This window comes from Crotalus tigris, unplaced genomic scaffold (assembly GCF_016545835.1).
Source record: "Crotalus tigris isolate CLP2741 ecotype Arizona unplaced genomic scaffold, ASM1654583v1 scf7180000017614.5298720, whole genome shotgun sequence".
NCBI classification, from domain to species: domain Eukaryota; kingdom Metazoa; phylum Chordata; class Lepidosauria; order Squamata; family Viperidae; genus Crotalus; species Crotalus tigris.
The window spans coordinates 1,693,477-1,707,948 of record NW_024096513.1 but is presented as its reverse complement, the minus strand read 5'-3'; the positions used below and the strand labels follow the sequence as shown (position 1 = coordinate 1,707,948).

At 50.7% G+C, this 14,472-nt stretch overlaps 1 protein-coding gene across 27 annotated transcripts in view; it reads left to right on the top strand.

Moving 5' to 3' along the window:
• MACF1 (microtubule actin crosslinking factor 1) overlaps positions 1–14,472 on the top strand; it is a 223,520-nt gene that overhangs the window by 196,721 nt on the left and 12,327 nt on the right. For all 27 annotated transcript variants that reach the window (XM_039328010.1, XM_039327991.1, XM_039327917.1 and 24 more), the window contains 19 exons: positions 175–276; positions 1,045–1,146; positions 1,240–1,413; positions 1,889–2,044; positions 2,683–2,880; positions 3,223–3,351; positions 4,332–4,505; positions 5,334–5,489; positions 5,744–5,950; positions 6,935–7,054; positions 8,560–8,729; positions 8,917–9,076; positions 9,573–9,767; positions 10,853–10,981; positions 11,072–11,215; positions 11,410–11,592; positions 11,827–11,944; positions 12,325–12,488; positions 13,574–13,736. In XM_039328010.1, coding sequence (XP_039183944.1) covers positions 175–276; positions 1,045–1,146; positions 1,240–1,413; positions 1,889–2,044; positions 2,683–2,880; positions 3,223–3,351; positions 4,332–4,505; positions 5,334–5,489; positions 5,744–5,950; positions 6,935–7,054; positions 8,560–8,729; positions 8,917–9,076; positions 9,573–9,767; positions 10,853–10,981; positions 11,072–11,215; positions 11,410–11,592; positions 11,827–11,944; positions 12,325–12,488; positions 13,574–13,736 — 2,944 coding nt within the window. The remainder of the gene's footprint in view (positions 1–174; positions 277–1,044; positions 1,147–1,239; positions 1,414–1,888; positions 2,045–2,682; positions 2,881–3,222; positions 3,352–4,331; positions 4,506–5,333; positions 5,490–5,743; positions 5,951–6,934; positions 7,055–8,559; positions 8,730–8,916; positions 9,077–9,572; positions 9,768–10,852; positions 10,982–11,071; positions 11,216–11,409; positions 11,593–11,826; positions 11,945–12,324; positions 12,489–13,573; positions 13,737–14,472) is intronic.

Below are 14,472 nucleotides of genomic sequence, written 5' to 3'. Positions count from 1 at the left end.
TGCATTGGCATCCCCCCAATCTACTCGGCAAGAAATTCATGCCACTGGCGGCCCTCTCCCCCTCCACTGACCTGGGCACCTCTACCAAATGACCCTCTGCCCGAGTGCCCTGCCACCAGTGCCCACCCTCTGGCAAATTGTGCCAGAGCTGTACATTTCTGCCTGTCCTTGCAGATGAACAGTGCCTGGGAACACCTGAACAGAACCTGGAAGGAAAGGCTGGAGAAGCTGGAGGAGGCCATGCAGAGTGCAGTGCAGTATCAGGATAATCTGCAGGTGAGGCCAGAGGGCCTGACAGGAGCCGGGGGAGGGCATCTTTCTGGGCAGGAGGGCTGCAGCTGTCCCCTCGGGCCCGTTGGTCTTGAGGGGTTTCCTGGCAATGTTACTGGAGGGGGGCAAGATTTGGAGAGCTAAGGCAGGAAATGGATGCAGAGACCTAGATTACACAACGCCACACCTCCTCAGCCATTCTCACACCAAGAACCAGCCAGTGAAATGGAGCAGCGGCTGCTGGATTTGAGTGGAGTGGCTTATGCCCATTTTCTGGGCTTAGAGGGGCTCAAGGGTGCTGTGGAGGTCCTTAGCACAACCATTTTAGTTTTAGTGTGCCAGGAAGAGCCCAACAATTCTGCAGTTGAAATTCAGCCATTTTGCTGCTGAATTTCAGGAGTGTGAACCTTGACTTTTGGGGTGGTGGAGGATGAGTAAATTTCAAGATTGCCCATCCCTCTCCACCTAATGGGAAGCCAAAGGATGGGGGGGGGCAGAGGTAAACTTCCTCTCTGTGCCACCTGTAATGGCCTTGTGGTGAAGAACCGATGTCCTGGCCAGTGCAAGAAGTAGCATCATTAGAGTGGAAGGAGGCAGATTCTTAAGAAGAAGGGAATGCTGGGAGCCAATTAAGCCTTGGGGCCTCTGTGCCCAGGAGGGGTACATCTCTGAACAGCCACGGTTGGGAAAGAGTCCTGATTCTCGGAGTCCACAGTTTGGCAGGATGGAGGTTAACTAGGTTCTCCTTCATTTGTGTCCATGTTCTTCTTTCAGACTATGTTTGACTGGCTAGATAACACAGTGATTAAACTCTGCAGCATGTCTCCAGTGGGCACAGACCTCTGCACTGTCAAAGAGCAACTGAACGAGATGAAGGTGTGTGCCAAGCAGGACATTTCTCCAAATCTTGAGGCATCTGTGGTGATAGAGGCAGCCTAGAAGGTCATCCTCATTTTGTACTTTTTGCAGGAATTCAAAACAGAAGTATACCAGCAGCAAATAGAGATGGAGAAGCTGAATCACCAGGGAGGACTCTTGCTCAAAAAAGCCACAGATGAGACAGACCGAGACATCATCAGGGAGCCACTGACAGAACTAAAGCATCTTTGGGAGAATCTGGGTGAAAAAATAGCTCATCGACAGGTATGGCAAAGCCCCAGGCACAGAGCTGGATGGGTGGATGGGTCATTTCTGAGTTAAGGCAATAGCTCCCACCTTTTAGGATCAGGTTCCTTAAGGAAGAGCTTTTCCAGGTGGTCCTAATCCTCACCTGGCTGCCTCTGAAGAGGCTTTGGCTCGTATACAGCTGATGGAAATGACCAGAGAGACCTTCCATCTGGAACAGTTTTTTTCAACCTTGGCCACTTTTAGATATGTGGACTTCAATTCCCAGAATATGCCAGGCAGCAGAATTTTGGGAGTTGAGAACATCTTATAGACACTAAAGTTGAGAGACACTGGTTTAGAGGCTGCATTCAGAACATGAAATATTTTTAAAATATTTTAAAATCTTTATAGTTTTCTTGCCTTTTCTGAGCAGTAACGGAAAGATATGATAAAATGTACTGAATGTTAAAACAAACCTTTTTTTATTCTCTTCCTCCGCTCCATTAAACAGCACAAGCTGGAAGGCTCTCTCTTGGCCCTTGGCCAGTTCCAGCATGCCCTGGCTGAGCTCATGGCTTGGCTGAGCCACACCGAAGAGCTGCTGGATTCCCAGAGGCCCATCAACGGGGACCCCAAAGTCATCGAAGTGGAGTTGGCCAAGCACCATGTGAGTGAAGGGGGGGGGGATGCATAGAGTCCTCTGGCAGGGATGCTGTCCCAGCAAAGAATTCTGCTTTGATTTACATCATTTTTCAGGGTCTTGAGGGCCAGATCCCTGTGCTAGCTTAATAACAGAAGCCATTCAGTTCCTTTGGGACCCTAGGGGTTTTTTCCCCCAGCATCTCTGTGGTCTCTACCTTAACATCTTATCAACCTGCTGCTGGGAAGTAATCATGAAAGTAGTGAGGCTACACAATTAGTGGTCAGGATCTTTAGCCATGGGGTGATTCAATAGCCTGCAGCCCTCAAACTGCACCCCCTCCGCAGGAAATCCCACCTGAGGCCATTGCAGACCAGTGAACAGCCTTTTGAGAGAGGGGGCTGATAGTCCGCTGGGGCCAGAGCCCAGAAGGGCCACATTGGGTGTAGAAGAACTAATCGCTCAGCTCCAGGCAGCATCTTCTCCTCTGCTTCTGGAGGCAGATTAAGGTGCAAGGAGAGGCCAAGGTGGCTGCTTTGAAAGCGCTCCTTGATGTTTTCAGCTTGAGTTGTCTTCTGCAAAGGCAAAGCTTTAAGTTGAGCTCTTTTTAATGAGGGCTGCAAAGACAAACACCTGTATTTTCTTCACCCACAACACCATCCTAGGTGCTGAAAAATGATGTGTTGGCCCACCAAGCCACAGTGGAGACAGTGAACAAGGCTGGCAACGAACTCCTGGAATCCAGTGCAGGGGACGATGCCAGCAGTCTCCGAAACCGCCTGGAGACCATGAACTCCTGCTGGGAGTCAGTCCTGCAGAAGACGGAAGTGCGGGAGCAGCAGCTGCAGGCAACCCTTCAGCAGGTAAGCGAGTCGGGTCTGCCAGTCTGGTGAGCTGGGAAGATGGAGCGATGCAAGGGAAGGGCCTTCGCCTGCTCTGGGCTCTTGCCCTACCCTGGTCCGGAGAGTGGCATTTCTCTTGCTCTGTTGGCTGGGCCAAAGCTGCGGAAGAGCTTGCACGGGGGTGTAATGTTGTGATTTTCAGGGCCTTTTGCAGGTCATTGTTTTTTTATATTATTATATATGTTATATTGTATACTTATAAGGTATCATTTTGTAAGTTTGTATTTACTGGGAAATACAGCATTTGCTGATCTTGCACTCCAACCCATAAATGTCCCTCCTTGTTCTCTGCATGTGTCACAGGCCCAGGGCTTCCATGGTGAAATTGAAGACTTCCTTTTGTGGCTCACCAGGATGGAAAGTCAGCTGTCAGCTTCCAAGCCGACGGGTGGACTGCCAGAAACTGCTCGGGAACAACTGAACGTCCACATGGTGAGTCATGGCAACTGAATGCTGACTCCTTTGTGGATGGGGGGATTCGGTCTGAGAAAGGGCTTTTTCAATAGTATAAATGCCCCTTAGAGAGTTGGTCTACAAGACAAAGACAAATCTTCCAAAAACATAGTTTAGTCACAAAGTCCTCATGAATGTTTGTGGTTTAGCCAAGAATCCTCAAGTCTTGTAGGAAAAAGGTGTGAAAATAGTATGCATCCATTTTAGGACATCTTAACACAACAGAAATCTAAACTTAATAGGACAGGGGTCCCCAACCCCCGGTCTGTGGACCGGTACCGGGCTGCAGCATGCCAGCAGCCGGTCCACACAAACAAGCAAAGCCCCGTGTGTGGGATGCAGGCAGCAGACAAAACTATGCACTCTCTGGTCCGTGGAAAAACCTCTCTCCACGGAACCGGTGATCCCTGGTGCCCAAAAGGTTGGGGACCTCTGCAATAGGAGACTGGATGCTAAACCATACAATGAACGATTGAGGGAACTTGATATGTCTAGTCTAGCAAAGAGAAGGATTAAAGGTGACACAAGTCTTCCAATATTAGAAGGACTGACACAAAGAAGATGGGGTCAACCTATTCTCCAAAGCATTGAGGCAAGACAAGAAGTAAGAGGTGGAAGATTATCAAAGAGAGACCCAACCTAGAACTAAGGAGAAATTTCCAGACAGTGAGAACAATCAACCAGTAGAACAGCTTGCCTCTCAGAATTGTGGGTGCTCCATCATTGCAGGTGTTTAAGAAGAAATTGAATAGCCATTTTCCTGGAATAGTATAGGCGGTCCTGTTTGAGCAGGAGGTTGGACTAGATGACCTCTAAGGTCACTTCCAACTCTGTTATTCTGTGTTCTGTCATTATCCAAACATTCCCTGAGTCAAAAAGTGGTGGCAAAGAAGAATGTGGTTTATCTTGAGGAGAAATCCTGCAAAATGTCTCTTCTGAAATGCTTCTTTCTGTTCTAGGAGCTCTATGCCCAGTTCAAGGCAAATGAGGAAATCTACAGCCAGCTGCTGGCAAAGGGGAGGCTGATGCTTCTGAGCCGTGATGATTCTGGATCTGGATCAAAGATGGAGCAAAGTGTGGCTCTCTTGGAGCAGAAATGGGTCCTTGTCAGCACAAAGATGGAAGAGCGGAAGGTAGTGAGCAGGGCTGATAAGGGACTTGGTTACACCACACACCTGCTTTCTGCATTCAGATTGGTATGATTCAAACACTCACTGGAGGAAAAGGTTGGCCTTTCTCTGGCAGCACATCAGCTCTTTGATTGACAGGTCTGTTTCCAACTTTATACAAGTAAACAGGATTCTCTGCATGTCGGCGTCATGGAGTTCACAGAGGAACTGTTGAAGTTTAGTGGAACAAAAGAATCAGGAAATAGGGCTGGGAGGGAGAAGCAGGAATCTGAGATTGCGGAAGGAGATGTAGCCAATATGAGTTCAGCCTTGGGAAGCAGCGTGACACACACCAAGTACCTTTTCTTGGGAGTTTGAAAGTTGGCAAGGTTGAGAAACACTGCTCTGAATCCTTTGGAAAGTGCAGCCTTGCGGTTCCCTTGTGCATGCACAAAAGCCTGGTTGTCTCTGGGCTGGAGGTCAAGCAATGGTGACTGAATACAGGCAGCAGGATTGGGTCCAGTCCAGCGGGGTGTAAAGGTTGAATGCAATGACTTCTCAAAGTCATAAATGACCTCTCTTCTTTCAGGAAACTGCAAAGGGCTGCAGCAGTTTTCTGCCATAGAAAAGTTTCTCTTAGTTATTTTGAGTTGGATTCTCTCCAGCACTCTTCACTGGGTGGGGTGGGGGTGGGGTGAAAGGGAAAAGTATTCACCCCACTGAGAACATGAATGAAATTCTCATTTTGCTCTTGGAGGAGGTGCATGCAAAATCCATGCTCTTGGCCTGGAAGGTCAACCACCCTTTTTTTTTTTCTGCCTCCCTCCCTCCTCTACCATGTCCCCTATTTAGTCCAAGCTGGAAGAGGCACTCAACTTGGCAACCGAATTCCAGAATTCCCTGCAGGACTTCATCAACTGGCTGACCCTTGCGGAGCAAGGTCTGAACGTTGCTTCTCCTCCAAGCCTCATCCTTAACACTGTGCTCCCCCAAGTAGAAGAGCACAAGGTAAGGGCATCCCAAACATCACCCTGTAACAAGGCCCCCGTCCACACCTTAATCTTCTGCTTAATCTTGGCCTTCTGCTCACGGCTCCCCTGAGGAACGTCAGCCAAAGGGTCTCAGGGTGGGACTTCAGCCTTGCCTGCAGGCGTCTCTCACTTCACCCAAAGGAAAGAGATTTGGCCCCATAATGCCAGGATTCCAAAGAAGAGTCTGTGGAAGGATTTATCTTTTGTTTCCTCTCCACCCACCCATGGCAGAGTTTTGCTAACGAAGTAAACGCTCACCGGCATCAGATCATTGCTCTGGACCAAAGCGGAAACCAGCTGAAGTTTCTGAGCCAGAAGCAGGATGTTGTCCTGATCAAGAACCTCCTTGTCAGCGTACAGTCTCGCTGGGAGAAGGTTGTCCAGCGGTCAGTTGAAAGGGGACGGGTTCTAGATGATGCCAGGAAGCGGGCAAAACAGGTGAGTGTCCTGGGGGGCAGTGCGCTTTGTTAGCTGCTCATTGGGAGTCAAATAGGTCAACTTGGGCTTACAAAATAGCTTAGATACTTGCAAAGTAACATCATGGTCCCAGATGCTACGTTTGCTACCTTAACAGCAGGACCACCGTTAAAATGCATGAAAAGCTGTCGGCTGAGCAGTGAGAGGACGAAGGGAGGGGATTCTTTTGGCGGGGGGGGGGGGCAACAATGTGAGGAGACCGAGGAGGGCCTGGCTTGTTTGCCCTTAAGGAAGATTGAGGCAAGATGGGAAACCCTGTGGAACAAGAAACGCGTTGGGAAGGTGTGAGCTTGCACAGGGGAATGGGAGGACCCAACAGGGAGAGGGAAAACAAGCTTGGGAAGAAAGAGAGAGTGCGGTCAAGTGAAGGGCACAGAGAGGGCTGGAAAAGGGAGGAAGCCAGGAATTTTGGCTTGATAAAGAATTGGCAGGGGAGCAAAGCAGAGGCTTCTGGAGATGGGCGGTGGGTGCAAGGGTCTCTCCAGGAGATGCAGTGGGTGTGGGAGTAGAACCTTGGGAGACAGCAGGGAGAGCCGCAGCCCAGAGAAGACCCCTCTGAGAAGACCCCTCTGAGTCGGAAGGAGGGAGGGGTGGGAAAGCATCTCACAAGGGACCCTCTCTACTTCTCTGGAAGGAGAAGGTGGGGGAGGGGGAGGGGAAAATGCTTTCAGAGTTGCAAGATTTCTGTAGCCTCACAATAAAAGGGGAGTTAATACTTTTGGTTTGGGTCTCCTGACCTGAGGGCATCTTGGAAAAGGGAGCTCCAATTCCACCCTGAGAATTGTGGGACTCTACTTCCTAGGGCTGCCGAGGAAGAGTCGGTGCCTGGGCCATGAACGATGCCAGGGGGAAAAGATAACCCGAAAGTTGACATAGATTTTACTGGGAAAAACAAGGGATCAGATATGTAACACTCACTCTTGGTGGTACATTTTTACATTCTAGTTCCACGAAGCTTGGAAAAAGTTGGTGGACTGGTTGGAAGATGCTGAAAATCATCTAAATTCTGAGCTGGAAATTTCCAATGATCCAGACAAAATCAAATTGCAGCTTTCCAAGCACAAGGTTGGAGTCCAGTTACAGTGTATTTATATATTAAATTTTGAAACCGCCCATCTCACTCAGTCTACAGTTAAATACATTAAAAAAACCCATATAAATATTGTACCCCACTAGGAGGGAATTAAAACAATAATTAAAGTTAAGGTGGGGGGAAAGCCTTCAAGGCACTAACCAACCTTAAGGTGGCAGGCTCCTTTGTGAGCGGGGCTTCAGAAAGGCCAGAAGGGTGAGGACCCGGCTCACCTCTTGGGGGAGACGATTCCAAAGAGGGGGGGTGAGGCCAGAGAAGGCTCTCTCTCTCTTGGATCCTGCCTGACGGGATCCTCAGTGCACCTTGCCTGCCTGACTGGGTGGGAGGGGCCAATGCAATGGGAAGAAGAGGGCTCCGCAGGCAGCCTGGCCCATGCAGAGGGCTCTAAAGGTCATCACCAACACCTGGCATTAGACCCAGAAGCCAAGTGGCGTCCATTACCTGGGTCTCCTTTGGTCGTCAAAATTGCTTGCGCAGCCACATTCTGTACCAGCTGAAGCTTCTGGATACTTTTCCAGAGGAGCCCCACACAGAGAATGATTGCAGTAGTCCAGATGGGAGATGACCAGGGTGTGAGTCCTCCCAATCCAAGAAGGGTCAAAATTGGCACACAACACAAAGTGTCAAGGAGGAACAAGGACCTGGGAAAGGCTAGGTCAGCCAACAGCCTGGACGAGAAACAGATTGCAAGAGCCCATTACCAAAAAGGATGGGCGGAGAAAGACCCTCAGGATTTAGGTAGCTGCTGTTCAACTGAAACAAAGAGACCAACTGATGAGAGTCTTAATCATGAATTATTTCAGGAAGCCTTTTTGGGAACTCCTCCTCCTCCTCCCTTGTCCAGAAGGACTTTCTGCCCTTCCTTTCAGTCCCTTTGCCAAACTTTTATTCTTCCCCCTCCCCCCTCAAAGTAACCAGGGGGGGAAATGACATAAATCAGTTCAGGGCAGGATGAACCTAGAGAGGGTCGAACAGAGCCAGACCCTTTTTGACCTGGGAGGAGAAGCCACTGAAAGGAAGGCTGAGCTTCACCTGGGCTTCCTCCAGTGCATCCATTCTCCACCCCCTTCCTCTCTCCCTGTCCCGTGACCCAGAGCGCAGCCCAGGCCCTGCCAAGGGACACGCAGGTGGCCCAGATGCAAGAGGGGAAGGCAAAGCAGAAGCCCAAGCGGGCGCCACACGTTACCTCTGTGTGCCTAATGACATGCAGGCACCTCTTATGACTGCTGCTGCTGCTGAGAAAGAGCTCCAGAGGAAGGCAGGCAGGCTGGAAGTGGCTGGGAGGGGCCCAGGGAGGTGCTGCACGAGGTGGGGAGACAGGCAGCAAGCTGGGGCTGCCTGGCCCAGGAAAGCCCCCTGGTCCTCTTCAGTCTGCAGCCTCCCTCCAGCTACCATTGGAAGAGACAAAGGGAGAGAAAATGCAGTGGTTTGCTTCACCTTCCCTAATTCTTAAAAATAATTTCTGTCAAAAACTCAGGAGTTCCAGAAAACCCTGGGAGGCAAGCAGCCTGTTTATGACACCACCATCCGCACTGGGAGAGCCCTGAAAGAGAAAGCTCATTTCCCTGATGATACCCAGAACCTGGATCATCTCCTGGGGGAAGTCCGGGATAAATGGGACACCGTTTGTGGCAAATCTGTGGAGCGGTGAGTGAGAGCAGGTGGCAGGTGCCCTCGGAGCTGACTTCTGTCTGTTTGACTGCTGGGGGCACCACGGGGGTTTGGGGCAGGGAGAAATTGCAAGTCTAGTCAGGGAATTCCTGCTCTTGGCAAGAGTAAGCCCCATTTGGGCTCCAAGGAGATCGCCTGCCATCTTTCCCGTGTCTCTTTGCAGGCAGCACAAACTAGAAGAGGCGCTTCTCTTCTCTGGGCAGTTCATGGATGCCCTGCAGGCCTTGGTGGACTGGCTCTACAAAGTGGAGCCCCAGTTGGCCGAAGACCAACCTGTCCACGGGGATCTGGATCTGGTCATGAATTTAATGGACGCTCACAAGGTAACTGCTGAGGTGCAGCACAAGGAATGGCCCTTCGCAAAATGAGCAGCCAGCCTCCAGCTTTGTCACTCTTTCTAAAACAGGTGTGGGCTGCATGTGGCCCTGGACAGCTAGTAATACAGCCTCACAAGATTGTAAACTTTTAACATTATTATATGCTGGGTCTTGAAAATCTGCAAGAAAACAAGCAAGCTCAGAGAGCACCAAAGACCCCTCATTTATATACATTAACCGTATTTCTGTGCATCACTCAGTGCAGCCCAGGCAGGCTGAAAGGTTGGACGTGCCTGTTCCAGAATGTGCTGGAGCAGAGTGGGCTTTGGGAACAGCAGTCAGGGAGCTGTCCTCTTGAGTGGTTGCAGTTTGCAGCCTTGCTAAAACATCAAACCAGCTTTATTAAGGAAAAAATAAACTACTTCTGACCTTTGCAAGAAAACTATATTTAGCCGCCATGAGTGAAGCTTGGTTCAAGGGTATTTTTTCGTTTCCTTGTTAGGTTTTCCAGAAAGAACTTGGCAAGCGGACGGGAACCATCCAGGTCCTCAAGCGCTCAGGCCGGGAGCTGATTGAGAACAGTCGGGATGACACCACCTGGGTGAAGGTGCAGCTTCAGGAGCTTAGCAGCCGCTGGGACACAGTCTGCAAGATGTCTGTCCTGAAGCAGACACGGCTGGAGCAGGCCTTAAAGCAGGTGGGGGAGAATGAGGCAGAGCCACCTTGCACTCACACTTGTTCTTCCCTCCACAGACTTTCTGAAAGGAGGAGGGATTGAAGTTGTGTCCCCCCCCCTTGCTGGTCTTGGAAGCATGCAGGTTGCATCTGGATGGATGGAGGGCAACCACCATAGCAAGGAGAGAAGTGTGGGGGCCCTGTGATTACCTCACAGGAGTTAAGGTCCAGTGTGTGGAAAGTAGGCCTAGAACTTAATTCCAAACACTCAGTAACCCTGAGGCACCTCAGAGAAGGCCAACCTGTTAGAGGGCCCTGAGGGAGACAAGCATCTCTCTCGGTCTACCACCTGCGTCATGGATAGTGGTTGCACTCATAAAATAGTGCCTCCTGTCCTATTTCAAGTTTCAGTCTCTCTCTCTCTCCCTCTCTCTCTCTCTCTCTCCCTCCCCCACCCCTCTCTCTCCCTCCCCCCCCCCTCTCTCACACACACACACACACCCAAAGTAAGGAAAGCAATTTACTCAAGACTGAGAGGATAATAGCAGAAGGGAAGAAATTAAAATCAACAAAGTCCCTTTGGTGGTTTTGCTTTCAACAGAAGAGTAGCCAGAATCCACTCCAAAGTTCAGAGAGCCAAGTTAGGTTTGCCACAAATCCAAGCTCAGAGTTTTATATGCAAGATTCACAGAAGCAATACACCAGAGCAGGAGATCCAACGCTTGCTTACAGCAGAGTGAGATGGGTGAGGGCTGCGTTTTTAATCAGTCTTTAATCAGGAGAGTTACTTCCCTGCTTGGCAAGGAGCCTCATTGAGTACCCCTACTCTGCTCTCCTCTCTACTGCCCGAGTATCAGGGGCTTGGAGGCCGGGTCCTCATAGGATTGTTTCAGTTATGTTGAGGATGCCTCTGATCCAGTGACTCCTGGCTTGGGGTCTCCTGAGGCTGACATTCCACGGCTTCAGCTGGAGAAACTTCTCCAGAGTCTGAGTCCTGGGCGTGACACTTCCAGGGCACATCTGGCTGGGTGCCGCTGACTCCTTTGGCCCATCTGGAGGGGCAAGTTGCAGAGGTGGAGGACTGACTGAGGGGCTTCTGCTTTTCAGGCTGAGGAGTTCCGTACCGCCATCCACCAGCTGCTGGAGTGGCTCTCGGAGGCCGAGCAGACCCTCCGCTTCCGGGGAGCTTTGCCCGATGACACGGAAGCTCTGCAGTCGCTCATTGATGTGCATAAGGTGAGCGGTGATCCCATGGATGCAGGGTGGGCCAGGGCAGGGCAGGGGGGCTGCGGGTAACGGTGAGTGCCTTTGCGTTGCCTCGTGCAGGAGTTCATGAAGAAAGTGGAGGAGAAAAGGCTGGATGTGAACTTGGCGGTGGGGATGGGAGAGATCATCCTGTCTGTGTGCCATCCAGACTGCGTCACCACCATAAAACACTGGATCACCATCATCCGTGCTCGATTCGAAGAAGTGAGTTGCCGTGTGGACATTGGTTTCTTGTCCACTGAGTTGGGCCTGTTGTGGTGGCTGAAGGGGTTCCTTTTGTTAATTGTGGGGTATTCTGCACCTCTGGAATAATCAGCTCCAGATCTCTGTCTTCACCCTTCCAGACGCACAACTTGCTCTGCCTCTCAGTCTTTTGTCTTGGCCTGTTTCTCCTCCAGGTTCTCACGTGGGCAAAGCAGCACCAGCAGCGGCTTGAAGTGGCGCTTCGGGAACTCATGGCCAATGCAGAACTGCTGGAAGAGCTTCTGGCGTGGATCCAGTGGGCAGAAACCACGCTGATCCAGCGGGAGCAGGAGCCCCAGAATATCGAGCAGGTCAAGGCCCTCATTGCAGAGCATCAGGTAACGGCCGTCCCCGTGTTCTCCTGACCCCTTCCTCAAGGACAGCAGCGTCTGTCCTTCCCATGGGATGCATTGATGGGAGCAAGCGCCAAAAGTGCTCAGTGCCTGCCATGGAATTGCTAGCGGCAATGCCACAACCGTTGCTTCTTGAGGCTTTGAGCTTTAATGTTGCAAAAGGAGGGCTGAGAAAAGTAGCTGGACATTTGCAAACTGTTGCATCTTTTCTCCTTCCAGTCCTTCATGGAAGAGATGACCCGGAAGCAGCCAGATGTGGACCGTGTCACCAAAACATACAAGAGGAAAGCGACTGAGCCAGCTCATGGCCCTTTCCTGGAAAAATCCCGCAGCAACAGTAAGTTGTTATAACTTGGGGTGCCAGCCACAAGTGCCAGGGGTGCGGGGTTGTGGGGGAAGCCTGCGGAGAGCCCTGCCGTGGTTCCTTCCCGCCTGGCCTGGCCTGGCCTGGTGCCAGCAGGTGCCAAGCAATCAAGCTATTCCCTGCAGGCTCAGCCTATGAACGGTCGTCTCTTTTAGGGTTGGTCCTACCTCTCAAAAGTCAGGTCTAAACAAAGTGGTCTCACCCGTCCCCAGCTGAGGGGAAAAAGAAAAATCCTTTGGCATAGTTTTGATGGGTGTTTCCCATTTTCTTCTCTGCTCCTTTCCTTTCCCCCTTTTTCATGCTCTGGCTTGGCTGAGCTTGGCTTTTTTTAGCTCACCTGCTTTTTATTCCAGGAAAGCCCTTGAACCAGGTGGCCCCTCCTCCCCTGCCAATCCTCTCGCAGTCTGAAGCCAAGAACCCACGCGTCAACCAGCTCTCGGCACGCTGGCAGCAGGTGTGGCTCCTGGCCCTGGAGCGGCAGCGCAAGCTCAATGATGCCCTGGACAGGCTGGAAGAGGTGAGAATCCTCTTCCGCACATGGGCGGGGCAGCCTTGGACGTGGGGCAGCAGGAAATGGAAGCAGAGTTGAAGGTTGGGGCTGATCTGAGTTTCAGATACACAAGCACCGCTGGTGCACATCCCTCTCCTCCCCCAGCAGCTGCCACCTGGCCCTTCCTGCCTTCCCCATTCCCCAGCCGCTTGCTCACCTACGCTGGAAGCCACTGAAAAGCTGACACCTCCTAAATGTGTTGGCCCTTCCTTGGGACTTATTATACTTAGGCCCACTTGGAGGTCTCCGGCTGCAGGAATATCCCATGAAATAAGTGTCACCTTCTGCCACCACAGGAGTTCCTGGTCAGTTCCAGCAATAACAACAGGCCTAAAACTTGGCAGTCAATACATTTTTTTTTCTGTTGTCATCTCACAAAGAGAAAGATGCAACTCCCACAATTGTGTCTGAATGCACAGAACTGACTGGGAGGGGAAAGGCTTTTCCCCTTTTTCTGGTACTCTCATTTTTGGCAGATGACATTCTCACCCCACCCGCTCATACACAGACACAACCCCAAGGAGCCTCCCATATTGTAATGATGCCCAGCTACGGGAATTCGGAGACCTTTCAAGCAGGGATGCCTGTGGCCCTGGGCTGGTGCAGGGAAGGATATATCTGCTCCTGATCTTGCAAGAAAATGTTGACTGTTGCTCCCCACTGCTTTTCAAGATGGCCCATTTGGGGGTCTTCTGGCCTTACAGAATAATATGCTTAGATGGATATGAAAATCACATCCATTAGTTGCAAAAACTACCTTGAACACAGCCTGGGTTGACTCAACCCAGTAAGTTTCAAACCTATCCAAGGTTAAGTCTAGCAAAATAAGCCCAAGTTGGGCCAATGGACCTGAAGTGTCTTTAACTGACCAATTAAGCATCTTAATAATAGTAGTAGTAGTAGTAGTAGTAGTAGTAGTAGTAGTAGTAGTAGTAGTAAAGTTGGAAGGGCTCTTGGAGGTCATCTCGTCCAACCTCCAGCTCAGGCAGGAAACCCCCATTTCAGACATTATGTGAACAGAGCACATAATTTTTTCTCCTTCTATTTCCAAGTTGAAAGAGTTTGCAAACTTTGACTTTGATGTATGGCGGAAGAAATATATGCGCTGGATGAACCACAAGAAATCCCGTGTGATGGACTTCTTCCGGCGGATTGACAAAGACCAGGATGGGAAGATCACCCGGCAGGAGTTCATTGATGGGATCCTGGCCTCTAGTGAGTGCCTGCTTGTTCCAAATCTTGCTTTGCTTGCTGGGCAACTGAGCAACTGAGCAGCAAGAAGGGTGGCTCCGTGTCACAGAGGTTTTTTTCTGTCTGATTACCCCAAGGCACCGGGCTTGTTTTGCACAGAGGCAGATGGCCATCCATACCTGGCAGCCAGGTTGACTTGCAGCTCAAGCACTGGAAAGCTGCAGGTGGAACAGCAAGAGCACTTAGACTTACATACCGCTTCACAGCGCTTTACAGCCCTCTCTAAGCGGTTTACAGAGTCATCCTAGGGCCCCCAACAATCTGGGTCCTCATTTTACCAACCTCAGAAGGATGGAAGGCCGAGTCCACCTTGAGCCGGTCAGGATCGAACAGCTGGCAGTCAGCAGAATTAGCCTGCAATACTGCATTCTAGCCACTGTGCCACCATGCAGAGTAGAATGGCTGGGGTCTTCCTGCCTGATGTACCAGTTTGTGCAGGGATTTCTGCGTATCTCACAGTGGTGCCCCTCAGTCAGTTAAAGTGACATCATTGGGCTATGGACTGTGTAACTTAATGGAGGCCAGGCTGTAGCTTCATGGCAGGTGGGAGTGGGACCTCAGCCCCTCTCTTTGGTTCCCCTTCCCTCTGTCCCTGGAAACTTTACCACAAGAGAAAGTCTTCAGTTCCACGTAACCCGTTTTGACTATGACACACTTGGTTCTCTTTATATTAATCCAAGATGCCCTTAGGTGGTCCCCA